This window comes from Cryptotermes secundus, unplaced genomic scaffold, assembly GCF_002891405.2.
Source record: "Cryptotermes secundus unplaced genomic scaffold, Csec_1.0 scaffold42, whole genome shotgun sequence".
Classification (NCBI taxonomy): Eukaryota; Metazoa; Arthropoda; class Insecta; order Blattodea; family Kalotermitidae; genus Cryptotermes; species Cryptotermes secundus.
In genome coordinates, this window is record NW_019720161.1 from 1,092,208 (window position 1) to 1,119,994 (window position 27,787).

At 41.9% G+C, this 27,787-nt stretch overlaps 1 protein-coding gene across 4 annotated transcripts in view; it reads left to right on the forward strand.

The window, feature by feature from the left end:
- LOC111866786 (protein PRY1) overlaps positions 1-27,787 on the forward strand; it is a 96,051-nt gene that overhangs the window by 11,725 nt on the left and 56,539 nt on the right. The window contains exon 1 of one of the 4 annotated variants that reach the window (XM_023856069.2): positions 12,033-12,283. The exons of 1 other annotated variant lie outside the window; for it this stretch is intronic. Coding sequence is in view for 2 of the 3 variants with exons in the window: in XM_023856057.2 (XP_023711825.1) it covers positions 22,498-22,577 (80 nt within the window). In the remaining variant the exon portion in view is untranslated. Of the gene's footprint in view, positions 1-12,032; positions 12,284-13,966; positions 14,097-22,324; positions 22,578-27,787 lie in introns of those variants that run through there. 2 more of the 4 variants (XM_023856064.2, XM_023856057.2) reach the window with 2 other exon arrangements.

Sequence of the window (27,787 nt, forward strand, 5' to 3'; positions counted from 1 at the left end):
GGGGGGGGGGGAATATGATATTGAGACTAGCACTTGCCACTCAGTTCGGCAATGATTAAAACCATTTAAATGAAGCTAGGAGTTGGAAGCAGGAGGTTTCTTCGAAATGCTGGTTCCTATCTAGGAAATTACATGATGTACTATCTCATTGTACACTCATTTTTTCTCCAATATCTGACAAATGCAAAAGATCTGATCAGTAGTTTATCTTTTACATTGGAACCCACAGAGATGATCCCCAATAATTTCTTCTATGTATGGACATAAACTTGAGAGAAGAATGTTGAATAAAATTTTGTATGAAGTTGATAGCAGTGATATCCCTCAATAATTACTACAGTCAGTTTTATCACTCTTCTTGTAAACTGGTACAATAGTAGACTCCTTCAAGTGATCATGAAATTCTTCCTCACGACAAATGGAAATAATTAGCTTATGGATCTAAGAACGTAATATTTCGCCTCCTGCTTGAATAAGTTCTGCCAGAATTTGATCACTACCGGGCAATTTAAACCATCTCAATTTTGCAATAGCACTTTAAACCTCAAAAGGGCTAGGATCAGGTAGTAATGGCTCAGCTGTATGAATTTCTGTCTGCCTAACAGCACTGACCCTATGTACATTCAATAACTGAGAGAAGTAGTTTCTCCACGTATTCAAAATGTGGGAATCTGCAAGCAGATCACCATTCTCATCCTTCACTAAGTTACTGCTAGGCTGGTAACCCCTCTTAAAGTCATTTATTCCTCTATACAGGTCTCTAATATTCTTGTTCTTACTGTTCATTGCAAGCTCATCAATTTTGTCATTCAGATATTCCTTCTTTTTGTTCCTGGAATGCCTGCTGGTTTCACGTCTTACATTGTTCAGATTATGCCCATTCAACTTGCTTGGATCCTGTAACCATTGCAATTTGGCCTGTTTTCTTTGATCTAACAATTCTGAGCATCTTTCATCGAACCATGGCTTATGCTTCTTAGGTTTATAATAACCTAGACTCTCTTTGGCAGACATTTTTATATTTTCTCTAATAGTTTCCCAACTTTATTAACATCCACCTGTGTGTCCAAGTTTTCCAAGGCCGCAAACCTATTTGAGATTTCAACACAAAACTGCTCTTTACCCTCTACCTCATTTAATTTCTTGACATTGAACCTCTCCATATCAACGCTGTGAGCTGTTTGCTTGCTCACTGCCAGTCTTTCCGTAACTTTTTCCATCACCAGGTAGTGGTCAGTATCACAATCTGCTGCCCTGAATGGACATCAAGTAAAACTGAATGCCATCTGCTATCTAATAACAGTAAAGGAAATGGAGGATAGATGCCTATTCATTAGGTAAGTAGGATTTAGGAGTTCTACTTGGAATTCCGGGTTAAGTTGTTTTAAACTTCAAATCCTCGCATAGAAGAAGCAATCTTTCCTTGTTGAAATCCGTCCATGATGATCTCTCTTGACGCTCTTGACTGAGGATTTTCGAAGTTTTCTTCAGTCCTTCAACGAAAAAGTCGAAACAATATCTTAAATTATTCCGCAACTTCTTTCCACATCTTTCCCAATCCAGTATTCATTGTTACCCAGTAACTGGCGCTGTGCATTCTGTTACTGCAAGTAAACAAAACATCGTCACACCGGTCCCACCATTAATCAATGCGCTCTATGCAATGCATCTGTCTAAAATTTTTCTCGATAGGTGGCAGAAGCATGCATATTCGTCCACACGAGTCAAGGCTGAAGATTTTCTTGCTTAGAGCTAATTGGTGAATAAGAACACGTTATAAATTTCAGTTCTCCACTCACATAATACTCGTCTGCTTATGACAATTCCGAAATGTCTTGGGCATAAACCCACGACCTGAACAATTGTTTCTGCTGAGAAAATAACCATGACGACAGTTGCTTAATGATGGCAATAAAATCGCGCAGCTGCAGCTTAACTACAGACCATGCCTTGGACTGTCAGACGTGAGGTATAATGTAATTGAACTGTCGCCACTGCTGAGGAGATCTGATGAAATGAGGAAAACCACAAGCACCTCAGACAGGATGGTTGGTGTGTGAGCCTGGATTTTACCCCAGGACCTCACGAGTAGGAAGTCCTAACTACTCGACGGCGAACTTCCGTTGTTATGAAATAAAGTAATTATTTCCATCGCTTAATATGATCATGTTGACGTCCTAATCTGACAATAACTATAATATCTCTTCTAAATTATCAACATTTGGCGAATGCTTGCATGCGATCCGGCAGGGGCAAGCCGACATCCGCCCCATTTTTTTTAAAAGAAAATGGAATCTACCAAGTATTTGAGAAGTAATTACAATTCTTTAAAAACTGTATTACTCCATCGTGAGTATTCTAGGGCAATCGGTAGAAAGGTTCTCATAAGGTTTAAACTGAAGATTGTAAGCAAATTTTCTGGCTGTCCTCCACCTTAGTAATTGGCTGTTCCCCTTCCCCCGAAAGAGTCTTGGCGGCTGCTGTAAATGCTTGCTACCATTTTGTTCAGAATCTGCTACGTGAATACGTTGATTTCAAAATATGAAAAACTCCGTGGCCTGTAGCCCGCAAGGAAACTACACCGACCGAGCGACCGCCGCTTCTCGACGAAGTTAGTGCTCCTCAGTTGTCCTCACGAGCCTGAGTGGATCCCGTTCCAGACCCACTACTTCTCAGAAAATCTGCTAGCGTCGCGAATCGAACCCGGAACCTCTGGATCTGTAGCCAGGAACTCTGACCACTAGATCACAGAGGCGGTCAAGAGGGGACTTATAGCGGACCGGCTGGACAACCGGTGTTCGATTCTCAACAGAAGCAAGAATTTTTCTCTGCTCCGCAGCGACGAGACCTGCTCCGGGACCCACCCAACCTCCTATCCAGTGGGTACCGGGGGCTCTTTCCACGGTCGTGAAGCAGCCAGACCGTGAAGCTAACTACTGATCTCTATCTAGTGCGAAGGTCATGAATAACGGAGCTATACCTCCACTCCAACATACGCCTTCATGGCATGTTTGCTTAATTAGTTAAGCACAGGGGAAACTTTACAATATAAAAAGGTAAAGTGGTCCCTGTGTTTAACTACTTAAGCACTACGCCATGAAGGCGTATGGGGAAGTGGATGTATAGTTCCACATTTTCTTGACCTTGGCACTACCTGGATGTGAGTGGTCAGCTTCACGCCCCGGCCGCTTTACCTTCGGGGGGAGAGCCCCAGGTATCCATTGGATAGGAGGTTGGGTGGACCCCAGAGTCCGTGTGGAAGACGTGGAGAAGAAAAAATTCTTGATCCTACCGGGACTCGAACTCCGTCCTCTCAGTCGTCCAACCCGTAGCTAGTCGATATACCGGCTCCTATTACATCACAATATTAATACCAAAAATTAAAATTGTTCGAAAACATTATTCTTCTACATTTAATACTAATCAGCGATACGTAAAAATTTTCTTAAACAACTGAAACGTAAATTTATAAGAATATATTCCGGTTCCTCCCCTTCACCCATGTTTTAGTATGTTGATCTTATGAATAAAGGAGTAATAAAGAACTATGACACATAACCACATAGTTGTACGGTTTTTCAACGTGTTATCGCTTTCACGTGATAGGTGTGCTACAATCAATTCATTTCCAAGGAAACGAAGAGGCACAAACAAAATGCATTTACGTAACGGTGGCTTAAGATTATTCGAGTAAAAATGGATTTCGATTTATCAATCACACTCGTAGATCGGATTTAATTACTGCTTATCACATTCCTGATAAGTCAGTCCTTTATTTGCTCTGTTTCCCAATAGTTCCTAGACGAGAAGAAAGACTCAGCGTTGCGAGAAAACCTGACGTCATGCAGTTTCACAAGCCTAACACGTGTATTGCTCCAAGATAAGTGTCAATTAAATTTAATATCGTTACCAGAACACTAACGGTCCGTTCCCCCGAAAGAGACCCGTCATCTCTGCGCTAACTTGACAACAAAAGAGTTATCGAAAGCAATTTTCTAACGAAATGCTTTTTAGCTGTTTCGTTTAGCGCAGCCATGTTATGTGAGTGATTCGTCAGCACAAAATGGCGACTGAGCAACATGAAGGGGTGAGCCGGGCGCGGCACAAGTATGATACAGCATGAAGACGTGTGGGGGTGTAGAAACATAGATCCACATACTCTTGACCTCGGCATTAGTTGAAGGCGAGTGGTCAGCTTAACGGCCGAGCTGCTTTACCCGCAGGAAAAGAGCCCCCGATACCCATCAGATAGGAGACTAGGTGGACCCCAGAGCCGATCTTGACGGTGTAGAAAGGAGACAAATTTTGCCAGTACAGGAACTCGAAATCAGACTCTTCGGCCGTCCAGCCCGTTAACAGTTACTACACGACTGGGCTATCGAGGCGTAAGAAGTAGTATCCGATATAGGGAAGGGAATATCTGGAGGAAGATTAGTGGTTCAGTTGGATATTTATAGACGTTTCAGAAGTTTCTGTTGCAGTCCTCTTCAGGATAGAAGAGTGAGCCGAGAGTGAGAGTAGTAGTACGTGATATAGGGAAGTGAGGATCTGAACGAATATATATTTACAGACGTTTCGGAGGAACCTGCTGCCGCAGTCTTCAAGGCAAATAGATGGAGAAGGAGGCTGGACATGTCTATCAGATTACAGGGATATCGCGTCCAAAGCGAGAGACAATGCAATTTCGGATAATAATCTGGACCCGGCTATTTCACAGGTAGAGGCACGCGGTAGCGTAGTTGGTTGAGACGCTATGCTACAAGCCGGAAGGTCTCGGGTTCCATTCTCAATGAAGTCACTGGATTTTTCAATTTACCTAATCCTTCCAGCCGCACTAGGGCCCTGGGGTCGACTCAGCCGCTAACAGAAATGAGTACCAGGAATCTTCTTGGGGGCAAATAATGGCCGGCGCGTAAGGCTGACAACCTCACCGCCATCTGTGAGCCGATTGTCTAGAACAGTGTTCCGCAACCGGTGTGCCGTCACAAGGTGAAAGGTGTGACGCGAACTTTTACCTATTGTAAGAAATTAATTGTCGAATTTAATTAGTTTTATTTTATCCCAGTTACCGTGTTTCATATGCTTGTATTTTATTCTCAGCCACTGCACTGATTAAATAAGATGATGCTTGTTTATTCTTTATTACATGCCGTGATTTTTTATGTACAGTAATGTTGTATTCTAAGAAATTAAACGTAAATTATTTACTCACAGTTGTTGTTATATCATAGTTTTCATTATTGATTTATTTTTATTTTTCTCGCATCTACGCGGCTTCCTTGATAAACTTGCCGCATGTTCTGTGTACGTGCTTTTCCCTAAAACTGCAGGGATTAGCAAGGGTTTCCCTGTCTTTTATAACGCTATTTTGTTTATCACGAGGAAAAGTGTTAACGCGAATATTTGAACTTAATGAGGAGGTACGTGCATTTTTGACTGTTGAGGGGCATGAGTACGCGGATTTATTTGCAGATGATGAATGGGTATGAGGGTTGGCATATCTTTCCGATATTTTCGTACACGTGAATGAGCTGAACAGAAAGATGCAAGGTAGGAACGATAATAAACTAACTAATATGGATAAGGTACAAGGATTTGTAAATTAGCTGAATTTGTGGATACAGAGAATTACAGATGGGTCGTTTGATCTGTCCCCGACTGTATGGTCACTTGCTGACGGCAATAAAGTGGTGATGGACACAATTAAAGAACATAGAAATGCTACAGCAGAAATTCAATAAGTATTTTGGAGAGAGTGTACAAGATTTCGACTGGGTTCGTGATCCATTCGTTGCGAAGTCAGAACATCTTCCGATTAATATACAAGAAGAAACTCGCAGATTTAAAAGCAGACAGAAGATTGAAACTAAAACTTCTCGAAGTGCCTTTGGATACGTTTTGGTTGGCAATAAGGAGTGAATACCCGGCTATCTCCGAGATGGTAGTTAATGTGTTATTGCCATTGTCAACTACATATTTGTGTGAACTGGGCTTCTCGAAGTTAACTGAAATTAAGACATCAAAGAGGGAGCGGCTTAAATCCATCGATGAAGAAATGAGACTTGCGTTGTCAACGATTCCACCACGGATCAGTCGCCTGTGTGCAGCTAAGCAGGCGCAAGTATCACATTGAGGGTATGAGTAGAATTACTGTATTTACTTTAATAGTAATAGAAGTGTATTTTCTACACTCTACAGTGAATTAAAGTTAATAGTTAATAAACGCACGAGTCGATTTCTGTTTAATGATAATAAAATAATAATATTATAGTAATAAGTTGATCACATTACGTATTTATATTAATTGTCTGATATTATGCGTTTTTGAGGGGAATAACATTTTGGTGTGCCGTGTTGAGTCATGGATACTTCGTGGTGTGCCACGAGTAGGAAAAGGTTGCGGAACATTGGTCTAGAAAATGTGGGAGCCTCGACGTCTCGCAACACTATGAGCCTTCACGGTATGCTACGGGGGTAAAAGATATGTTTTTTAAGTTCGCTTAGTGGGGGATGGAGTCAAACTGGGTCCACTCGGCACGGCCGCCACTGATTGGCCTATTGTAGCCTGCCCCGGGTGATTGTGACGATGGAGAATTAGGTGAAATGAAGATTAGCAGGGTAAACCGAAGTACTCGGAGAAAACCTGCCCCAGCGGCACTTTGTCCACCACAAATCCAACTTGACCAGACGCGGGATTGAACCCGGGCCCCCGCGGTGGGAAGCCAGCGATTAACCGCTTGAGCTATGGCGCGGCCATGCTACAGGGGTAGCTTTACTTTCACCTTTTTTATTTCACGGGTATCCACTTACTTTGTAATAGAGATACCAATTGGACACAAATCCAATATTACATCAACGACATTGCTCTAAATCTCTGCCTAAAAGAAAACCAAGATCTTGAAGACGCAGTGGACTACATAACCAAACTAATACAAACAGCTGCATGGATATCCACACCAGAACGGAAGAAGACAACTCAGGAAGCTCCTAACGTCCCACTACACATCAGGGAATTAGTCTACAAAAAACGCCAAGCAAGACGCAGGTGGCAAAATAGCAGAAACCCACTGGACAAAACAGAACTCAACAAGCTAACTCACAATCGACGATCAGCCATAAAACAAGCCAAAAACGAAACGTTCAAACCCAATATTACAAACTTAACACCAGAAGACCACTCACTGTGGAAAGCCACAAAGAAATTTAAAAGACCAACACTTGCAATACCACCGATTAGAAAACAAGACAGAAGCTGGGCACGGACAAATAAAGAGAAAACAAACTTATTCGCTGAGTCCCTTGCAACAGTCTTCACACCAAACAACGAAAATAACAAGGAGGACGAAGTCGAAACCTTCCTAAACTCTCCCTGTCAGCTGTTGCCACCGATAAGAGACTTTTCGCCAACAGAGGTCGGCAGTTTAATAAACCTGCTCAACCCTCACAAGGCACCCGGATACGATCTAATAACAGGCGCCCTGCTAAAGAATCTCCCACGAAAAGCCATCGTACTGCTAACAACTGTTTACAGCAGCATGATGCGACTGTGCTACTTTCCTGTGCAATGGTGGAAGTACGCCCAAATCATAATGATACTAAAACCCCGAAAACCGCCACCCGAAATCAGTTCGTACAGACCGATAAGCCTACTGCCCACACTATCCAAAGTATTCGAACGACTTAGCCTTAAAAGACTTGCAGAAACAAAATCTGCTAATGACATAATCCCTACGCACCAATTTGGTTTCCGAGCAAATCACTCCACAATCCAGCAGTGTCACAGAATTATCAACAAAACAAAAGAAAACATCGAAGGAAAGAAAACAGGTACCTCGGTCTTTCTCGACGTTCAGCAGGCTTTTGACAAAGTAAGGCACAAAGGATTACTGTAGAAACTAAAAAAGAACCTATCCGAACAATTATAGCTTACCATAAAATCGTACTTGAACGAACGTTAGTACCAAGTAAAAATCGACGATGAATTATTCGAATACCATCTAATAAGAGCAGGAGTTCCACAGGGCAGCGTCTTGGGCCCTTTCTGTACCTAATCTTTACAGCTGACGTCCCACTAACAGACTATACGCTAATGGCAACATTCGCCGATGACACAGCAATAATGTCATCAGACCAAGATCCAAATACAGTCTCCCAAAAACTTCAGCAACACCTCAACTCACTCCAAAACTGGATGGAACAATAGAAAATCAAAGTAAATCCTGCAAAATCCTCCCAAATAACATTTACAACAAGAAGAGCTGCCTGCCCGCAAGTTAGTATCAACAGCCTCATACCCATCAAACAAGAAGTTAAGTATTTAGGACTCCACCCTGACGAAAAACTAACGTGGAGAACGCATATAAAAGCTAAGAGAAGACAACTAGAGCTCAAAACCAGAAATATGAATTGGCTAATCGACAAAAATCACAGCTATCTCTTGAAAACAAAATAATCCTATACAAAACGATAATCAAACCAGGCTGGTTCTACGGGATGGAGTTATGGGGATGCAGCAAACCTTCCAACACAAAAATTCTCCAAACGTTCCAATCCAAAACACTAAGAAAAGTATTTAATGCTCCCTGGTACGTATCAAACGCTACCTTAGACAATGATCTAAGCATACCATATGTAACAGAAGTCATCAGAGCCTACGCGGAGAAACACAAAAACCGGACCACTCAAAACAACAACCAACCAATAAGAAACCCCTTCAACCAACCAGCAATATGAAGGAGGCTAAACAGAATGTGGCCAGAGGATCTCATTAGATAAGCACCAGAGAATCATCGAAGGATGATAGCTGCTTCAATATTACACACACCCATCCCTTTTACTAATTACTCTATTTATGTATATTGAGAAGATTGTAAAAATATTTCAAAATAAAAAAAAAATTATCCACTTAGCTGGAATTTTGATAACAATTGCGGATTTCAATTTTAACCAAATTTTCTCTCAGAGTTAACCTTTAGATAGTCTTCAACTGAATGAAATCATCGAGGGATATAAAACGTCTTTCGATTTTTCAAGTAGTTTAGTGGGTGAACGAACATCTTACGTTGAACGAACTTCTCTGAAGCAGCAGACAGACCGTTGTGCTTGAAGGTGATAATAAAACTTCCGCCCGGATGCTAAAAGTCATAATCTGCAATACTATGCACTCTTTACAGTAATTACCCTCTAATAATGAGCACACAAAGAAATGATAACAACACTCGTCAGTAGAAATTTTGAATATAAAAACATCAAAAACGGGCAAGAGAAACCTCTTTATGATTAGGCTGAACCTGAAGCAAGTAGGAACCAAATACTTTTTAAGCTAATTTCTAATTAATTAACAGTTATAATGGGAAAGTAGATTTGCAGAGCTATTTGCCGTCTGATACTATTGATTTCTTGTCTGGCTTATTATTCGACCCTGTAGATGGAGATATGTTTTGTCGAAACGCCTGGCTCCGAACTACTCAGCGTTACAATTCAGAAAATAGTACTCTTCAACCAAAACATTATCTATACATTATTTTTGAATATGGTTAATGGTGCCATAAGTCACACTTAATGATAAATACTTTTTCATAACGCGGTAAGGTTGTGGTGAAATAGTCCCCGTACTTCAAGCAGTATGATATATAGACGTGTGGGGGAGTGGAGATGTAGCTCCATGCTGTCTTAATCCTGACGCTAGATAAATATTAGCGGTTATCTTCACCGTGCGACCACTTTACGTGCTGAGAAATATTATTTAAGGCCGTTACAGAGGCCGTGTGGATCACAGCGCCGGCCTGTAGCAGTGGAAGAGAAAAACCAAACCTATTTTCCTTATTTTCAAAAAATATGGAAAGCATGCCTATGAGGTCACCTTGCTGTGTATCCCATACTTTTTCGTTTTCTCTGCGGTCCGTGTCATATTAAGGAAGTTTATGAGATCACTTTTCTGGGTGTCTGTATCCAGCTATATTTTTCTTCGTTTTCTATGCTTTCCACGTCGTGTCAAAGGAAAGTGGGTAATTAATTCTTCCCAGAACTTCCTGTTCTGTTCTCCACAGCGTCCAGACCGGCTGTCGGGCCCACCCAGGCTCCTATCCAATGGGTACAGGGGGATCCTTCCCCGGGAGTAAAGCGGCCGGGGCGTGAAGCTGACCACTCGCCTCCAACTAGTGCAGTGGTCAAGAAAATGTGGATCTATACATCCACTCCTCATAAGCCTTCATGGTGTAGTGCTTAAGTAGTTAATTACAGAGACAACTTTACCTTTTTACCTATTATAATCGGTGTAATAATCTAGCAGTCTATCAGGACCCTGTGTAGTGCAAACTACTGGAACATTTTGTATGTGTGTGAACAATCTGTAGATTGAGCAGTCTGATGGAACACATGCTGCCACTCCCGACGACATACAAAGGTCTAGGTTATCCACTGTTCACGAAACAGTCATCCTTTTTGTTGTGGCTATTTAAATAAATGACCTTGTGTTATTGCAAAATGATATATATGTTCTCTGTGCTCCTTATTTCAACGGAGCCGGGATAACTCATCCAGTATTGTAGCGACGCTACGGGACGGACGACGAAAGAATTATTTTCACCTCTTCACAGCGTCCAGAACGGCTGTGGCCCCCATCATGCCCCCTGTTCAGTGGGTAATTTAAAGAAAAAGAGCTTCTTAGCCTACTTCCCATATTTTAAAAGCAAAAAGTAGGCTTATGCGATCACTATGCTGTCTGTGTGTGTCTCCATAAACTTTAGAATGCCTGAACCAATCTTTATGAAACTTGGTATGTATATCATGGCACCTGAGACCATCTCAACTACCTATTACATAAATCCCTCCCATCGGTCTGTGTGTCTATATATGTATCCCTTATTGTTGCCACGTAACGGATAGGTAAACACGTTACCGCGGCAACGAATACATCCGCAACAATAGAAAAACTGTTGAGCGCATCGTTAATTATGAGGTCTGTGTGGTATCAAAGGAAAACATGCGATTTATTTTTCCAGGAACTCCTTGTTTGTACAAGTAGTTCACAGGGGCTTGGCTTTAGGGTCTTTGCGCTAACTTCTCACGGCTGATAGGTTTCCGGGTGACGTCAAGAGATATGTTGTGGTGAGGTGGCACTGTAGCAAGGGCTTCTCTCAATTTTCCCTTGCTAATCATAACCAAAACTGTATACTCTCTTTATCACCACGAGCTGGAAGTGTGTAATTAACCCTGATCAGGCAGCATATCATCACGTTTTAGTATTTACTAATACCATTCACCGGACAGGCCTATGAAAACTCAACACACACACACACATATATATATAAACATTGGAGATTCAAAATACGTAAGGCCTTATTTTTACACCTGAGTTCTGGGTTAGTCGTGGAAAAAATGACAAGAAATAGCGGGGTAGTGGCAACAGTTGCATCATGGGCTATCCCTGTAACAGATTGTGGAAGCCCATAGGGTTGTGAGATGTCGAGGCTCCCACATTTTCTAGAAAATCAGCTCACAGATGGCGGTGAGTTTGTCAGCCTTACGCGCCGGTCGCCCTTTACCCCCAGGAAGATTCCTGGTACTCATTTCTGTTAGAGGCTGAGTGGACCCCAGGGCCATAGTACGGCTGGAAGAATTAGGTCTATTTAAAAATCCGATTATCTCATCGGGAATCGAACCCACGACCTTCCGGCTTGTAGCATAGTGCCTCAACCAACTACGCTAACAGCGTGCCCCAAAATTATCGAAAATGACATCTTTCATTGCGCACATTTTGAAACGGGATGATTAGGGGGGTTGGAATGCTGTAAGGGCGAGAATCCTGTGTCAGAACGTCTGTGGGGCCTATTGCTTTCGACCAAGACGCCAGTTCTTTTGCAGAGGGTCTGTCCCAGCTGTTGGTGGCGATGTCCCTATATAGCACTGATATCAGTTAACAGCGGCATGAAGTGTGAAAAGCGGTGACGACAATAGGGGGCTACGGGGGAGGGGGGACTGATAACTGGCTGGGGGAGCTCAGAGCAGTAATTGCAATAAGTTGACCCACATTGTGCAGTGGTGCTATTACATTAAGCGGACGGCCGCCTGACAGGAATTCCCCTCTTCTGAACCAGCAAATTCCGTCATTTTTATGAAATTTAACCAACTGTGAAGTGTCCAGTGGAGAGAGAAATTAACGGAGCCAACACGGGATATACACGGAACTTCAGAGCAGCTGTGTGCAAGCCATCAATCTACTACTTTGCGGTCTGTCACTGCTACAGCGTGAATCTGAGCTAGGATCTGCTATCGGCCGATGGTAGGTGGCATCACAAATGTGTTACATTCCTGGAATGACACGCACTTTTAAATTACGCACTGATGGTGCTTAAGTCAGAAAGGATGAGATTATTAGGGCATGTAGCACGCAAGGAAGCGAAGAAAAATGCATGCAAGGCTCTGATAGGAATTCCAGAAAGAAAGAGACAACTAGGGAAACGTAGACATAAGTGGGAGTACTTACTTACTTACTCATGGAGCTGAGGCCTTCTTGAGGAGCCGCCAATTCTGCAGCCACTCAAGAATTTCCCAGCATTTTATGGAACCCGAAGGTTCATTACCGTGTTCACAAGAGTCCTCCACTGGTCCCTATCCTGAGCCAGATTATTCCAATCAATATCATCCCATCCTATCTCTCTAAGATCCATTTTAATATTGTCCACTCACCCACGCCTTGGTCTTCCCAGTGGTTTCTTTCCTTCTGGCTTTCCAACCAATATATATGCATTCCTCGTCTCCCCATTCGTGCTACATGCCCTGCCAACCTCATCCTCCTTCACTTGATCATTCTAATTATACTTGGAGAAGAGTACAAGTTATGAAGCTCCTCATTATGCAGTTTTCTCCAACCTCCTGTCACTTCAACTCTCTTCGGTCCAAATATTCTCCTCAGCACCCTGTTTTCAAATACCTTCAGTCTGTGTTCCTCCTTTAATGTCAGAGACCAAGTTTCACACCCATACAGAACCACAGGCAAACAAACATACGTGGGAGTATAATATTAAAATTGATACTAGAGAAATACGGTAATAGGTATGGACTAGTTTCATCTGACTCAGGATAAGGACCAGTGGAGGCTTGTGAACACGGTAGTGAACCTCCGGGTTCCATAAAATGCTGGAAAATTCTTGAGTAGCTGCATAATTTGCAGCTCCTCAAGAAGGCCTCAGCTCCATGAAATTAGTTGGTAAATATTTGGGTTCTTCATAGGCGATTTCTTCATTTATCTGTATACTTTGTTGTTAAAATATACGCTTATCTGTGACTATGAAGAGTGCCATCTTCTTGGATATAACGTCTTGTGGCCTAAGAAGTGCACCGACATTTCAGAGGTAAGTACTGTTCTCATCTTCAGGAAAGAAGAGAAGCCAAGAAGAAAACTAGGAGAAATCAAGAGCTTAATTTCTTAGATGATGGAGCAGCACTACGTTTCTCCGAAACGTCGGTGAACTTCTACCAGACTACACGGCGTCACATTCCAGGCGTTAATACTGTGCAATAAATATTGGAACTATGGATTTATGGGATGTGTTAACCTGTAATTTGGTAGATAGATACCAACATTTCGGAGGAACCTCTTTCCTCCATCTTCTTTGTCCTGAAGATGGAGTCAGCAGCTTCATCCGAGACGTTGGTATATATCTACCAAACTACACCGCGTCACATCCCGGATGAATCTGAAGATTCATATCAAAAGGCCACGTCATTCGTGCTGCATGTCTTTACACCCTGAGGACAGCGACGGCGTAAGTAGCTTCTTACGACGGCGGTATGAACTGCGTCGACGCTATCCCGTCACCCTCTTTACCCCTCCCGGAGACGTCATGACAACAGCCCCCACCGTGTTACTTAGGGTTGTTGGGACACATGGCGACGCAGAACCCGGAGGCATGGATGTTACAACGATGGACCACAGCTAACGGTTGTTCACAAGGAATTTCTGTTTTCATGGCCTGTCTGTGAGGCTAACCTTCCAGCTTACTGCATATATAGCACACAGTCGGAAGTAAATCAATAAAATCCTATCGTGTGACATTCCAGAGCTGAACTAACATGTCTTCCACTCCTACCAGGTAAGAGATCTGAAATTTAGGATAAGCTGAATGAGATTAGTTGACCTGTGGTGGTTAGTGCTTCTCTGTTAGGGGACGCATGCTCACTAACTACTATGATACCTGTTTTCTAACTGGATATATATGTGTGTGTGTGTGTGTGTGTGTACATAAGGTAACATGGAGACTGCGCGTACGTAACACGTAGAGTGCGCAGAAGAATTAATTCAAATCCGCCGAGGTCGATACTAAGCACTTCCGTGCCAAAGCGGACAATATTTTTCCAGTGGTCACTATATGTACCATTATGCTTTAACGTACCACAAAGGGTATATGTGTGTTCCGTCAGATTCTCACAATAAACAGCGACTGTTTCCCTAAACAGCATTAACCGGTTGGGCTTTGTAGCGCAGATATAACGTGTTTCCTGTGAGGTACGGACTGAAGCTCTATATTATTTGTGTGTTCCGTATGGTACTCACACGGGGGTCGAATACCTCCACCGTGACCCTGCGAGTCATAGGAGGCGACGAAAAGGGAAGTCTCAAATTTGAGACAGTAATATATGGTCTCGAGTACCAAGGGACTCTGACCCGAGAAATACTGCGCTGGCAAGGACCAGGAGCATAAACAAAAGACCGACCCGTCCCCTCGTCAGAGAGGGCGCCCACAGAAACAAGACCTAAACTGTCAAACAGTAATAACTATCTGGTCATGAAACCCAGGAGGGTGCTCGACACCAAGACTTACTGACTGACTGCCCGTCAGTCGCAATGTGACTTTGACTTTGACTATGGTACTCACAGTAAACAGCATTAACCGGTTGGGATTTGTAGCGGAGACGTAATATTTCCTGTGAGTTACGGACTGAATTTGTATACATTATGTGGAAGAAATTCGGTCTTTAAAGGGATAAGCAACACTGTGAAAGGTCAGAGTCGGATGAGTGACCACACAGTTTGCCTCCGCCCTCATACTGCATAATACACCAATAGGAAGAGACATCGATCTGACAAACTTGTATATCAGCAATGAATGGTCATTCACCACATCGACCCTGATGTTGGAGACCGAGGAGATGTCTGAAACGTTGGTTTGTAGTTCAGCATTGACACGGCTGATCACCCGAGAAAATTTCAGTCCACACAGCCAAGTTGAAAAGGATTACTACAATTTTGGAATATGTCGGCCTTTAGTCGGGTAGATAGTTATCAGCGTTTCAGAGGAACCTATTGCTAAAATTTTCATGATAGGTGTGAAAACGTTGGTATCGCTGTACGAGACTACACGGCATCATATCCCAGAAGACAGCAATCACCACAGTCACTTGTGTAAGGAGCTCAAATTTAATTTAACACACAATTGTCTATATAAATTCCTACTGTCTAAAACATGTCTATGGATACAAATATTTTGGGTATGCAATTTTACGGAAGACAAGTCCTTGTGTTCAACATCACCTCCTTTGTTGCGATTCTGTTTCCTGTCGTACATTGACAATAAAATCTGCTATTTAGGATTTGAGGTGCTGACACCGGTGGTTATGAAGATTTGTGTCTTTTGGGATATAACGCCAAGTAATCCGTTGAATGTCAACTGACGTTTCAGAGGAAAATGTAGCCTACATCTTCAGGTACGCAGCAAGCAGAGAATCGCTGAGTTCTTGCTTTCTCATACTTCGCAAAATAAAATGGCGTAATGTAAGACAGTTTTGACTTCTTCTGCGCTTCATGTTATAAGTAACTAAGCCTGTTCCGATTTAATATCCTCATTTCATTCGTCTTTCCCAGTATTTTACTCAGTCACGACGCCCTTTTTATTTACGCTTTAATATATTTCGACGTTCCTTCATTAGTTATTCTATGTACATGATTTATTCAGGGGCACGCGGTTGGTTGAGGCACTGTGCCACAAGCCGGAAATTCGCGGATTCGATTTCCGATGAAGTTACTGGATTTTTTCAATTGACCTAATCCTTCCAGTCACACTATGGCCCTGGGGTTGACACAGCCTCTGACAGAAATGAGTACCAGGAATCATCGTGGGGGTTAAAAGCTGCCGGTGTGTAAGCCTGACTACCTCACTGCCATCTGTGAGCCGACTGTCTGAAAAAATGTGGGAGCCTCGACGTCTCACAACCTTATGGGTCTACACGGCCTGTTACAAGGATAACTTTGCTTTTACCTTTACACGGTTTATCCAATTTTGTCTCTTTCATTTTATTTTATTTTCTGCTTATTGTTTATTCAGCTATAGTTCCAAATATCTTCATTCTTAATATGGTTTAGCCTAGTGCAGCTGTTAGGCTATTCTTAAATACAGTTTTGACTTCATCGCTGTATACAGCGTTATCTCCTGATTATAGCCCAGCCTAGTTCTGCACGGAGGAAGCTCGTGATGTTAGATACGGTGTTGTCAGACTGAAGACTCATTCTCGACTGAATATATAACATCAAGAGGTTTAAAGTGAAGAGCTGCGATTTTCTAAAACAAATTCTTACTTAAATCGTAGATTCAAGATCTTCTCGTTAGAGTTTTAAATGCTGTCACGATTTTAGTGACTATAGACGGGGTTTGAATTGGTAATCGGATATACTGTACTCCTTGATATAGGAGTAACTACAATTCATTGTTACACACATCAGTGTGGACACTGTCGTTGTTTGGTAGCGGCATCTAATAGCAGACGTCCCCTTTCTTTTGGGTTCCCGAGGTCACCGGTCTCAGTTACCAGCTTCTAACGACAACGCCTCACGACTGAACTGCAGCAGTTCTCTAACTCACTCACTCACTCACCAACCGACTGCAGCTAACTAACCCTGATTATAACATCTCGGCACGGACCGCGTATAAAACACGTTCCTCTGTTGCAATGCAGTTGCTGCGTTCGTGTCTGTTTGGGTGACCACGTGACGGCCAGTGAGTCATTGCCTAAAAACGACCGTTGTTTGCAGAGTCATTACCTAGACTCGGCTGTTGTATAGTTGCTTATTTCGCGGTCGTTACCTAGCAATGGGTATGCATGCCACAATACATTACGCACGAAGGTTTGAAACGTTATGTTTTCACAATCGAAATAAATATAATTTGTTTTTCTAGGTTATGCCCGACCAGGCTAAATGACGTACAGAGCGGTAGGTTCTTCCATCGCGTCCCCTCATGATTTCAGTAGTTGATTCTTAGAGTATTTAACATCTTCCAGAATGCAGGCTGTACAGATTAAACCGAATTTTGTCGCATACTTTCTGTATAGGACATCTTTGAGGGTGCTTTCAATATGCAACAGTACGGAAGAAAGGTTCTATGTGTTTACCGAGATCTCCGGCATAGCGATTATGACTCCCATCTCTGCAGAGAATAAAATCTAGCAACTTCGTAATGACGTACTAAGAGTCCATATTATGATGGCGTGTCCTCAGAGAATATTAGACACACTTTACCTTATTTCGTGGTATGAAACTCAAAACTCGTCACATAACTAAAAAAACTCCGTGCCTTGTAATCCGCAAGCGAACTGTACCGACCGAGCGACCGCCGCTTTTCGGCGAATTTAGTGCCAAATTTAGCGGATAGAGGGTGACACGTGGTCAGCGCAACGGATCAACACGGCCGTTCACCTCGGTTTTCTAGACCGGAGCCACTGTTTCCTTGAAATAGCTCCTCAATTATCTTCACGAGGCTGAGTGGACCCCGTTCCACTACTTCTCAGAGAAATCTGGTAGCGCCGGGAATCTAACCCGGACCTCTGAATATGTGGCCAGGAACTCTGACCTCTAGACAACAGAGGCGGTTCGTCACATAATTATATTACACACTTTAACAGTTCTCTATAGATGGCTCCATAATAGATCTTCATTATGTTCCCATTTATGTAGAACTGTTAAAACTGTGGAACACAATTTTATGACGAATTTAGAGTGTGGCGCCACGAAATCAGGTAGGCTACATCAAGAAGTTATTTTAATCTTACCTATGTTACAGTTCTAACAAAAGATTAAGTTATGGGCAATGAACTGGAATGGGTCAAGTGGCTAAACAGTCGTGGCCTATTTCACATAGTTTGTCTGGAAATATCTCTTTTTCTTGGTCGAGATTCGAAACGAACCACATAATAACGAAACATTCTAAAACCTGCAAATATTTTGGCCCAGGATGTACATGTATTGATGTAACGGTTCCTCAGAAGCAGGGTTATAATGACTGACAGGTTATTGATTTTCTGTTAGAACACTTAGATACAGGTTTTACTTAATTTTATTTAGGCACGGTTCACGTAACGAGTCTGTTATCTTAAACTGTACATCACTGAATGGTGGAATGATTGCGGAATAATGAATTGGCAGGGTTCTGCAAGGAAACTGTTATAGCCTAACTGAGGTACTATTCCAGGATTTGGTCGTAGGGATTGAGGAAAACCAAGATAAACCTCAGTGAGGATAGTTGATACTTCGACCGAGATTCGAATAGAGTGCTTCCCGAAAGCAAATATATAGCTCTACACTCTGAGTCATTTTATTCGGTGTAATGGTATGTATTGAACACTGTATTGGTTCTGTATGGGTGTGAAACTTGGTCTCTGATTGAACACAGACTGAGGGTGTTTGAGAACAGGGTGTTGAAGGGAATATTTGGACCTAAGAGGGATGAAGTGACAGGAGGCTGGAGAAAACTGCATAATGAGGAGCTTCATAACTAGAATGATCAAGTCAAAGGGGATAAGATGGGCCGGGCATGTAGCACAAATGGGAGAGAAGAGGAATGCATATAGGATATTTGTGGGAAAGCCAGAAGGAAGGAGACCACTGGGAAGACCAAGGCGTAGGTGGGTGGACAATATTAAAGCGGATCTCAGAGAGATAGGATGGGATGTTATGGATTAGATTGATCTAGCTCTGGATAGGGACCAGTGGAGGGCTCTTGTGAAGACGGTAATGAACCTTCGGGTTCCATAAAATGCTGGGAAATTCTTGAGTAGCTACACAATTGGCAGCTTCTCAAGAAGAGCTCAGATCCATTAGTGGGTGAAACCTCAGAAAACTCCCTTGGTAATTTTGTGTGCTATAGCATGACGTACATCCTTTGCAGAGATCTTTCAGCGGGTCTATACAAGGTACTGGCTGCTGCGTGTAGTTCTGTTGTTATGGTAACCAACCCATACATGAAACACAAGTCAGACATTTTATATTAAGGTAGACGGATAATGATCTTCGGTCCAATATATCTTGGCTCCATTGTAAATCAGTAGTAACCCAAATACCAAGGACACCGAGTTTAATGCAAGAAATGACGCGCAGTTTTATTAATGTAGATAACACGAGGCCTGCTTATTCGTCTCACTTCTCTAGGAGCAGCTATATAGTGAGCAACATCGTGTAGCGAGATTCGTGACTTACTCGTTCTGTATAGCTGGGGGGCAAGTCACACCCCTGCCTTGTCCAGTATGAATATACGAAGGCTGCCCTAAGAATAGTTTCGCAAGTATCCCGACCGTACACGTAGATCTATACCCCTTCTTCCACGTAAGAAAATTTTCACTTTGAGATAAACTGGCACGTGAAGTTTCACTCTGAGACCAAGGGGCACTTGAAGTTTCGCTCTGAGATCAAGGGGCATGTGAAATTCACTCTGAGACCAAGTGGCACGTCACGTGAAGTTTCACTCTGACACCAAGGGTTAGTGAAGTTTCACTCTGAGACCAAGAGGCATGTGAAGTGTCACTGTGAGACCAAGGGTCATGAGAAATGTTGCTCTGAGACCAAGGAGTATGTGAAGTTTCACTGTGAGAAAAAGGGGTTCGTGAAGTTTCACTCTGAGACCAAGGGTTCATGAAATTTCACTCAGATCAAGAGGCATGTGAAGTGTCACTCTGAGACCAAGGGTTCATGAAGTATCACTCTGAGATCAAGAGGCATGTGAAGTGTCACTCTGAGACCGAGGAGCATGAGAAATGTTGGTCTGAGGCCAAGGCGTATGTGAAGTTTCACTGTGAGAAAAAGGGGCTCGTGAAGTTTCACTCTGAGACCAAGGGTTCCTGAAGTTTCACTATGAGACCAAGGAGTACGCGAATTTCTTTCGGACCAAAGGGTACTTCAACTGAAAAATGTTCCGAAACACTGCTCTAAGATACGCAGTATGGCTGGTAGCTTTTGAGTAATAATTAGGGCAGTAGGGTGCATCTGTGCCCCTATCAGCGGCCCCGTCAAGGATACCTCGCCATTAGTATGTTAGGAACGTGACGCCCAGGTGCGTGAGCGCACAGCGGCAAATACTAATAGACTCGGCTGGTACCTTTTGAACCACCGCGCAGGGATACGCAAAGAGATCTGTAACGTCAGCACGTCGGATGTACATAACATTACTGGGTATTAACCATATGATCGGAGAATTTGTTAAAAATAAACAAAGACAGGCCACCAACAACAGGGTAAAAGCGTAGGGATTTTTTGTTGTTGCGGTTTTCAGCACTGTGCTTGGTTACACCTGCTCTTGCGCCGTAGTTTAGATATTAATTCTTTGCGGGAAGGGAAAAGTCGTCTCAAAAGAATTAGAATAAAGGACTGACATTTATGATAAAAGCACATGTTTTTTTTAAACAATGTGGTTTACTCTATATAAAATATGAAACAAAGAGGTGATGAATTTTTTACAGATAAAAATTGAGGAAACTTTATGTGTATGCAGTGGTTTATAAATTCTATATAATGGTTCCTCCTCATATTAGTAAAGATTTCATTGCGCCCCATTTTCTGTTGCTGCCTCGTAGTTTTCACCTTTAATTAAATGACTAATTTTTCTCTTGGAAACCTTACCGTGCACTTGGCTTATAAACTCGCCTCGCGGCTCACTGGTTGAGAACGAGGGTGTAACCCACGTCAGCTATCGAGCGAATTAGTTTAGTAATAATTCTCAAGGTACTTGGTTCGAATCTCAGCTGCAACACCAGGTCAGTGTCTGCAGACAAATGCCTGAACAGTATCCCTGTTGGGTCAAGAACAGTTCGTTCCAAATCATTTCCAGTTCAACATTCGTTTGGCGTCCTACAGTTCGACGGAATTTAGTGTAGCTACTGAAAATGTCGTGAAATAACCCACAAAAAAATGCACGAATGAAAATGAGTATGAACAAATTGGTAAAATTTGTAAAATTATCACAGTCGTCCTGTGGCGCAGTAGTTTTTGTAATGAGATAGAGTACGGAGTGATAATGCCCCGTATCCTTCAAGTACCACCGGGCTTGAAGCCTTGACAGCCGTGAACATCCTGTAACCTCCTGTCTGCACGATGAGTTTCATAAAGTGATTCTTTCTTATAACTAGTACTTATATCGCTTAACGTGACAACGTTAAACTCGATTCTGAGCACTGTAACCACTGGAGCGTATTTAAGTACTTTGTTCTGGACATGATAGCCATTGTAGCACATTCTTAATACCAATTCTGGGCACTCCAACTATAGGAGATTATTTATGAACCAGATTCTGGACATGATGATCATTTTAGCGTATTCTTAAAACTGACTGTGGGCACTGTAACCATTGGAGGGTATTATTAAAACTAATTCTGGACATTATAACCATTGGAGCCTATTTTTGAACCAGATTCTGGACATGATAGTTGTTGTAGCATATTCTTAAAACCAATTCTGGGCACTGTAGCCATTGGAGCGTATTCTTAAAACCAATTCTGGGCACTGTAACCATTGGAGGGTATTATTAAAACTGATTCTGGGCATTATAACTATTGGAGCCTATTTTTTAACCAGATTCTGGACATAAAAGCTGTTGTAGCATATTCTTAAAACCAATTCTAGGCCCTGTAGCCACTGGAGCATATTCTTAAAACCAATTCTCGGCATTGTAACCATTGGAGGGTATTATTAAAACTGATTCTGGGCTTTATAGCCATTGGAGCCTATTTTTGAACCAGATTCTGGACATAATAGCTGTTGTAGCATATTCTTAAAACCAATTCTCGGCCCTGTAGCAATTGGAGCGTATTCTTGAAACCAATTCCCGGCCCTATAGCCATTGGAGCATATATTTAAATCCCATTAACCACTGGAACATAACGTTATATCTGAATCTGGGCATGGTAACCATCAAAGCGTGTTCTAACTTCACCGTTGTTAGTTTCTCAAGGACTCTGTGCCGTGTGGTTCGTTTTAGAAATGTTTTCCACAGTGTTCCAGCATCGTTAGAACCGCGAGCCGACGGCCAGGAACTGCAGTAATAGACCTTGAAATCCACAAACAAAATACCATGAAAGGCGCTAATATCCAGTTATGTTCGTATTGTCTTGAGTTGCTGTGTTGTGTCTTATTGACAGACAGATCGCCTGTGATAGTGGCACCACTTGCTACCTGCCCTCGCTTCAAACGGCGTCGGATTGACTTAGTCTCGTACGTGCAGTGTAATTAGGAGCACGATGAACAGTACAGCGCGGTATCGTGAACTCAATCGATATTACAACCCACCATCGAAATGTAACAGCTTAGTTTCAAGATGGTAAGTAAACGTACCCTTTTGTAGCAGTTTCTGTTTTCACAAGGTTCGTAACTTAGCGGCTCTCTCATATTATACAGGGTTAGTATAAAAGAAATAGATACTTTCAACGTTTTATAGAAACCGAAGTATTGTTAATATAGGCAAAATACTTACATGGTTTTTCAGTATATGTCTTTAAGTTTGTATAACTAAGTTACAAATGTTCTATGTGTCAGCCTTTTGTCACACGGCACATATCAATACAATAATCCAATTCGTTCCAAACACACCGGAGCATGTCCTCGTCAACACACGTAACAGTTGTGATGCGCTGCTTTAGAGCGTTTACACTTACAGGAAGTGGAGGAACAAAAACTCTCTGTTTGTTATATCCCTACAAGAAAAAATCAGTGGGAGTCAGATCGGAATTCTTTGTGGTCAACTTGTCAGTGCCATGCTCTGGTCTGTTGAGCGGTGTTTAGAACGAACTGGGTTATCGTATTGATATCTTCCGTGTGACAAGTCTCACACATAGAACGTTTATAACTTAGTCATACAAACTTAAAGATATATGCTAAATTCCACGTATTTTAGCTATATCAATAATACTTTGGTTGCTATAAAACGTTGAAAGCGTCCGTTTCTATTATACTAACCCTGTATAATGAAGCTAAGGTTATAGAGTGAACTGGGATAGCGCAGTCGGTATAGAACTGGCTACTGGCTGGACGACCGTGGGGTCGGAGTTCGAGTCCCGGTGGGGACAACAATTGTCGCTTCTTCATGTTGTTCATACCGGCTCTGGGGTTCATTCAACTTCCTATCCAGTGGGAACCGGGGGCTCTTTCCCCGGGGGTAAAGCGGCCGAGGCGTGAATCCGACCACTGAACTCCGACTAGTGCCGAGGTCAAGAAAATGAGAATCGATACATCCACTCCTACGACTTCATGGCGTAGTGCTTAATTAGTTAAGCACAGGGACAACTTTACCTTTAAAATTATAGTATCTTACATTTACCGTAGAAATGAACAAAACAGGGGTATATTTGTAGTGTAGAAAAAGCAGTTATCGATATAATCAACATTCTCAGGTGAATGCCGTGTTCAGAATTTGGATGTCATCTGCAAGACTTTCATGTGGATATCGTGTTCAGAATTTAGGTATCATATACAAGATTTTCGTATTGATACTATATTCAGGATTTCTGTTCCATCAACAAGATTTTCCTGTGTATATCATGTTCAAGATTTCGGTATCACAGGCAAGACCATCATGTAAATACGAAGTTCAGGATTTCGGCATCATGTACAGGAATTTCATATGAATATCTGTTCAGCATTTTGGTATCATATAGTATATAAGACTTTCATATGGATATCATGTTCAGAATTTCGACATCGTATACGGGATTTTCGTTTGAATATCTGTTCAGCATGTTGATGTCTTATATCAGACTTTCATATGGACATAATGTTCAGAATTTCGGCCTCGTATACGGAATTTTCATGAGAATATCTGTTCAGCATGTTAATATCATATATGAGACTTTCAAGTGGATATTATGTTCAAAATTTCGGCATAATATACAGGATTGTCATGGGAATATCTGTTCAGCATTTTGGTATCATATCAGACTTTCATATAGATATCATGTTCAGAATTCCGGCATCATACACAAGATTTTAATGTGGATATCATGCTCATAAATTCTTTATCATCGTCAGGATTTTGATGTGGATCCTATGATCAGAATTTCGATGTTTGGTTCAAAATTATCACTTTAATGCAGTGTTCTGAACTCTGGTATTATGATCACAATTTTCTTGTGAATATCATCTTGAGGATTTCACACTTTCTAGGTTTATATGTGAGTACCTTGTTCTTGATTTCAGTTTCGAAATTACAAGCTCATAGGCTGTAAACCATGTGACAGAATATGAAGCTAGTTGCTAGTGAAGCAGCGTAGAGCATGAAATAAATACAGGTTTTAATATTTTGTGTTCATTCTAATGATGAAGATTTGAAAGTCTTCACGCTTCACCTCCGAAACCACTGAATCAATTTCGAAGGCATTTTGTGTTGCAGATCTGCACTAAATGTTGCTGCCTGAATGCAGTTTGGATTCATATGGATTACCACTTTATTAGAGGCAAATTTCTATCTTAACAAGGATAATTGTACGTCTTATTTTCCATATGGTGAACATTTAATGAAGTACCAACACAATGAAAATAATTTATTAGTATTTGCAGTGTGATTAACTTCATAGCAATAAATTTATATATAAGTAGGTTATAAGTGGTTCTGACGGTGGTGTATAACACACAGAGTTACTGGGTTTTTGGACTTTTTCCATCGTCCATTATTCTAGAAAATATAAAACTGGATGTTTCGGAAACCGTATCTGTTTCCGTCCTCAGGTGAGGGGGGAAGACACCTACTCAGTGGGACCCCTTAGAGCTAATCTCAGGTGATGGTGAAAACGGAAACAGATCAAGTTTCGGAAATGTCGTGTTTTCTATTTTCTATAATATCGGACAATGGGAAAAGTCCAAAAACCAAGCAATAAATTTATGTGTTCCATAATATAATTGCTAGCCTAATATATGAACGTCGAGGTCAATGATGTACGAAAATATCAAAGTTAGCATTTGTAAAATATTTTTAGGGGCAATTTTATTCGGGTAAGGCAATTATTGAACTGCTCTGCTGTTATGCCAAATCTGAGTTTCTCATGGCGATGAATATGAGGATTGCTGTCTTCTGGGATGTGACGCGCGTTCATATTGTCACAAAGTTATCAACGTTTCGGAAGAACGTGTTACTTCCATCTTCAGGGTAGATGGTGGGGAGCAGCAGGTCCTCCGATACTTTGGAACTTTCTGCAGTACTGCACGGCCGCTCAACCGAGAAGACAGCAATCCTCATATTCTACTGCTAAGTTACATTAAATGGTGTGTGTGAATTTATGGATCTAATTAGATGCTGATTTCGAGAGAGAATGTGGTTACTCGGGGCGGTGGAGGCACGCGGTAGCGTAGTTGGCTGAGGCATAATGCTACAAGCCGGAAGGTTGAGGGTTCGATTCCCGATGAGATAATTAAATGTTTCAATTTAGCTAATCCTTCCAGCCGCACTATGACCCTGGGGTCGATTCAGCCTCTAACAGAAATGAGTACTAGGAATCTAGGGTAAAGGGCGGCCGGCGCGTAAGGCTGACAACCTCACCGCCATCAGTGAGCAGATTTTCTAGTAAATATGGAAGCCTCGACGTCTCACAACCCTATGGGCCTCAACGGCCTGTTACAGGCATAGCTTTATCTATTTTCTTTATGTGGTTACTTGACGCAGGTCCAACCCAACGAGAAAACTGTTAACGTTTCTGCAGATCGGTACGGATCAATGTAAGGGAATGGCAAACGACATGAGGAGCAACAGATACTTTTGCTCAACCGCAAAAAGTGATTTTTATGTGCGTTATTTAAAGACGTTCAGTACCGAGACTACTGCAGTGGATTACAGGATGGCAGATGAATTGGGAAGGATGTGGCAGGAAGTCCTCATGGCTTAAGCGAGGTATGAACCCGACATTTGCCTAGGCTGGCTGAGGAAAGCCACGAAAAACCTTAATCAATATAATCGATGATTCGGTCGCGATTCAAACCGAGCATCTATCGAATACAAGTCTAGAGGCTTGCCTCTGTGCCAGTCTGTTGGGCGTGAAAAGTAATAAATATACTGAAACTAAATTATATCTTATTTAGTACACAAATGCCGATCATAGTGGCCACGCGACGTAAGGCACGTGATATCTTCGCGAGCTCTAACACTAGGAACATGGGTTCGAATCAAATTCTAGGTCAGTAAATACGCCACAAATGGAAGTAAAACAGCTGTAATGGAGGTAATAGGTTTTCAGTTTGTTTAACCAGATAGCAGCACAGTCCAGCTTCATGACAGGGTAGGTAGCAGATGCGCATGCGCATGCTCAGAGGCTGGTTTCAGTAGTCAAAATGGCAACCGTGCTTGACAAGTTTACTACCAAAGTGCAGCGTTCTCTTGTGCGATTTTTGTGGGCAAAAGGACTCAATGCAAAGGATATTCATAAAGAAATCTTTCCTATTCGTGGTGGGAAGTATTTGTCGCGTAAAGCGATTCACAACTGGATCGAGAAATTCTCTCAGTAACGTTCGAAATTCGCAGCTAATATCCGACTAGATGTGGAAATGGCTGATACAACAGTCAGAAGACTTCTATGGTTTCGACGCACTGGTAAAGCGAAGGGACAAGTGTACCTGTGTTGGCGGAGGAAGTGTCCAGAATTAAATGTTTTTTCCATGTTCGAATATCACGTTTGTTTCTTATATCAGTTTGTGACCTATTTACTGACTCGTACTCGTAGATATTTGCTTTCTTTCCTGTGTTTATCTTATCCTGTGTAGGCAAAGGCCTTGAGGCGGCCCGGTTCCTTATCCAAGGATTCCTACCAATTGCGTTAATGATTCATAGTTTCAGAAATGAATTGCACCAGTCCCAAACTGTATAGGTGGAGGCAACACAGTTCAAATAAGGAAATTTAAAGAGCATTGCAATGAAATGTTGTGAAATATGTTTAAAGCATTGATAACATATATGGTAGTTGCCCAATGTGACGTGGAATGACATCAAAGCATTCGCTAAGTTGCTTAACCGCGTGCTTACGAGTCTGTTGATAATGCTGATGTCTAGAACACCTCTATTACTTCCAGCGAAGTGCTGATAATACAGGTCGTTTCCTACTAATACATTCCCTGTATTATCTTAAGTCAGTTTCCATTAACATAACCTTATGTGTTTAGATATGTTCCAGAACCATAGAAAATATGTAGAAAGTCTCATTTATGCTACAAATTATTAGTTAAGAGCTAATGAGTGTCATAAGTCCTATAACAAACATGGTAAGACTGAAATCAGTCAATGCATTAACATATTCGATACTAAATCTAAGGATTATTGATCTTTCCTGGTGATTTTTCTGAGAACTACTGGAAGCTGTGAAAATTCTCGAATACCATATATAGAAAATTGTACATCTTGGTGTACGATATCGAAAGTATCGATCCAGGTATCGAGGTATCGAGGTATCGATGTATTAATGTGCATCGCTAGCATGTTTTCTGCTTACATCTATTTCATTTTGTAAAAATCGGAGGGGAGAGCAGATGCCCGGCATGCCCCACTCATTCTTCTTC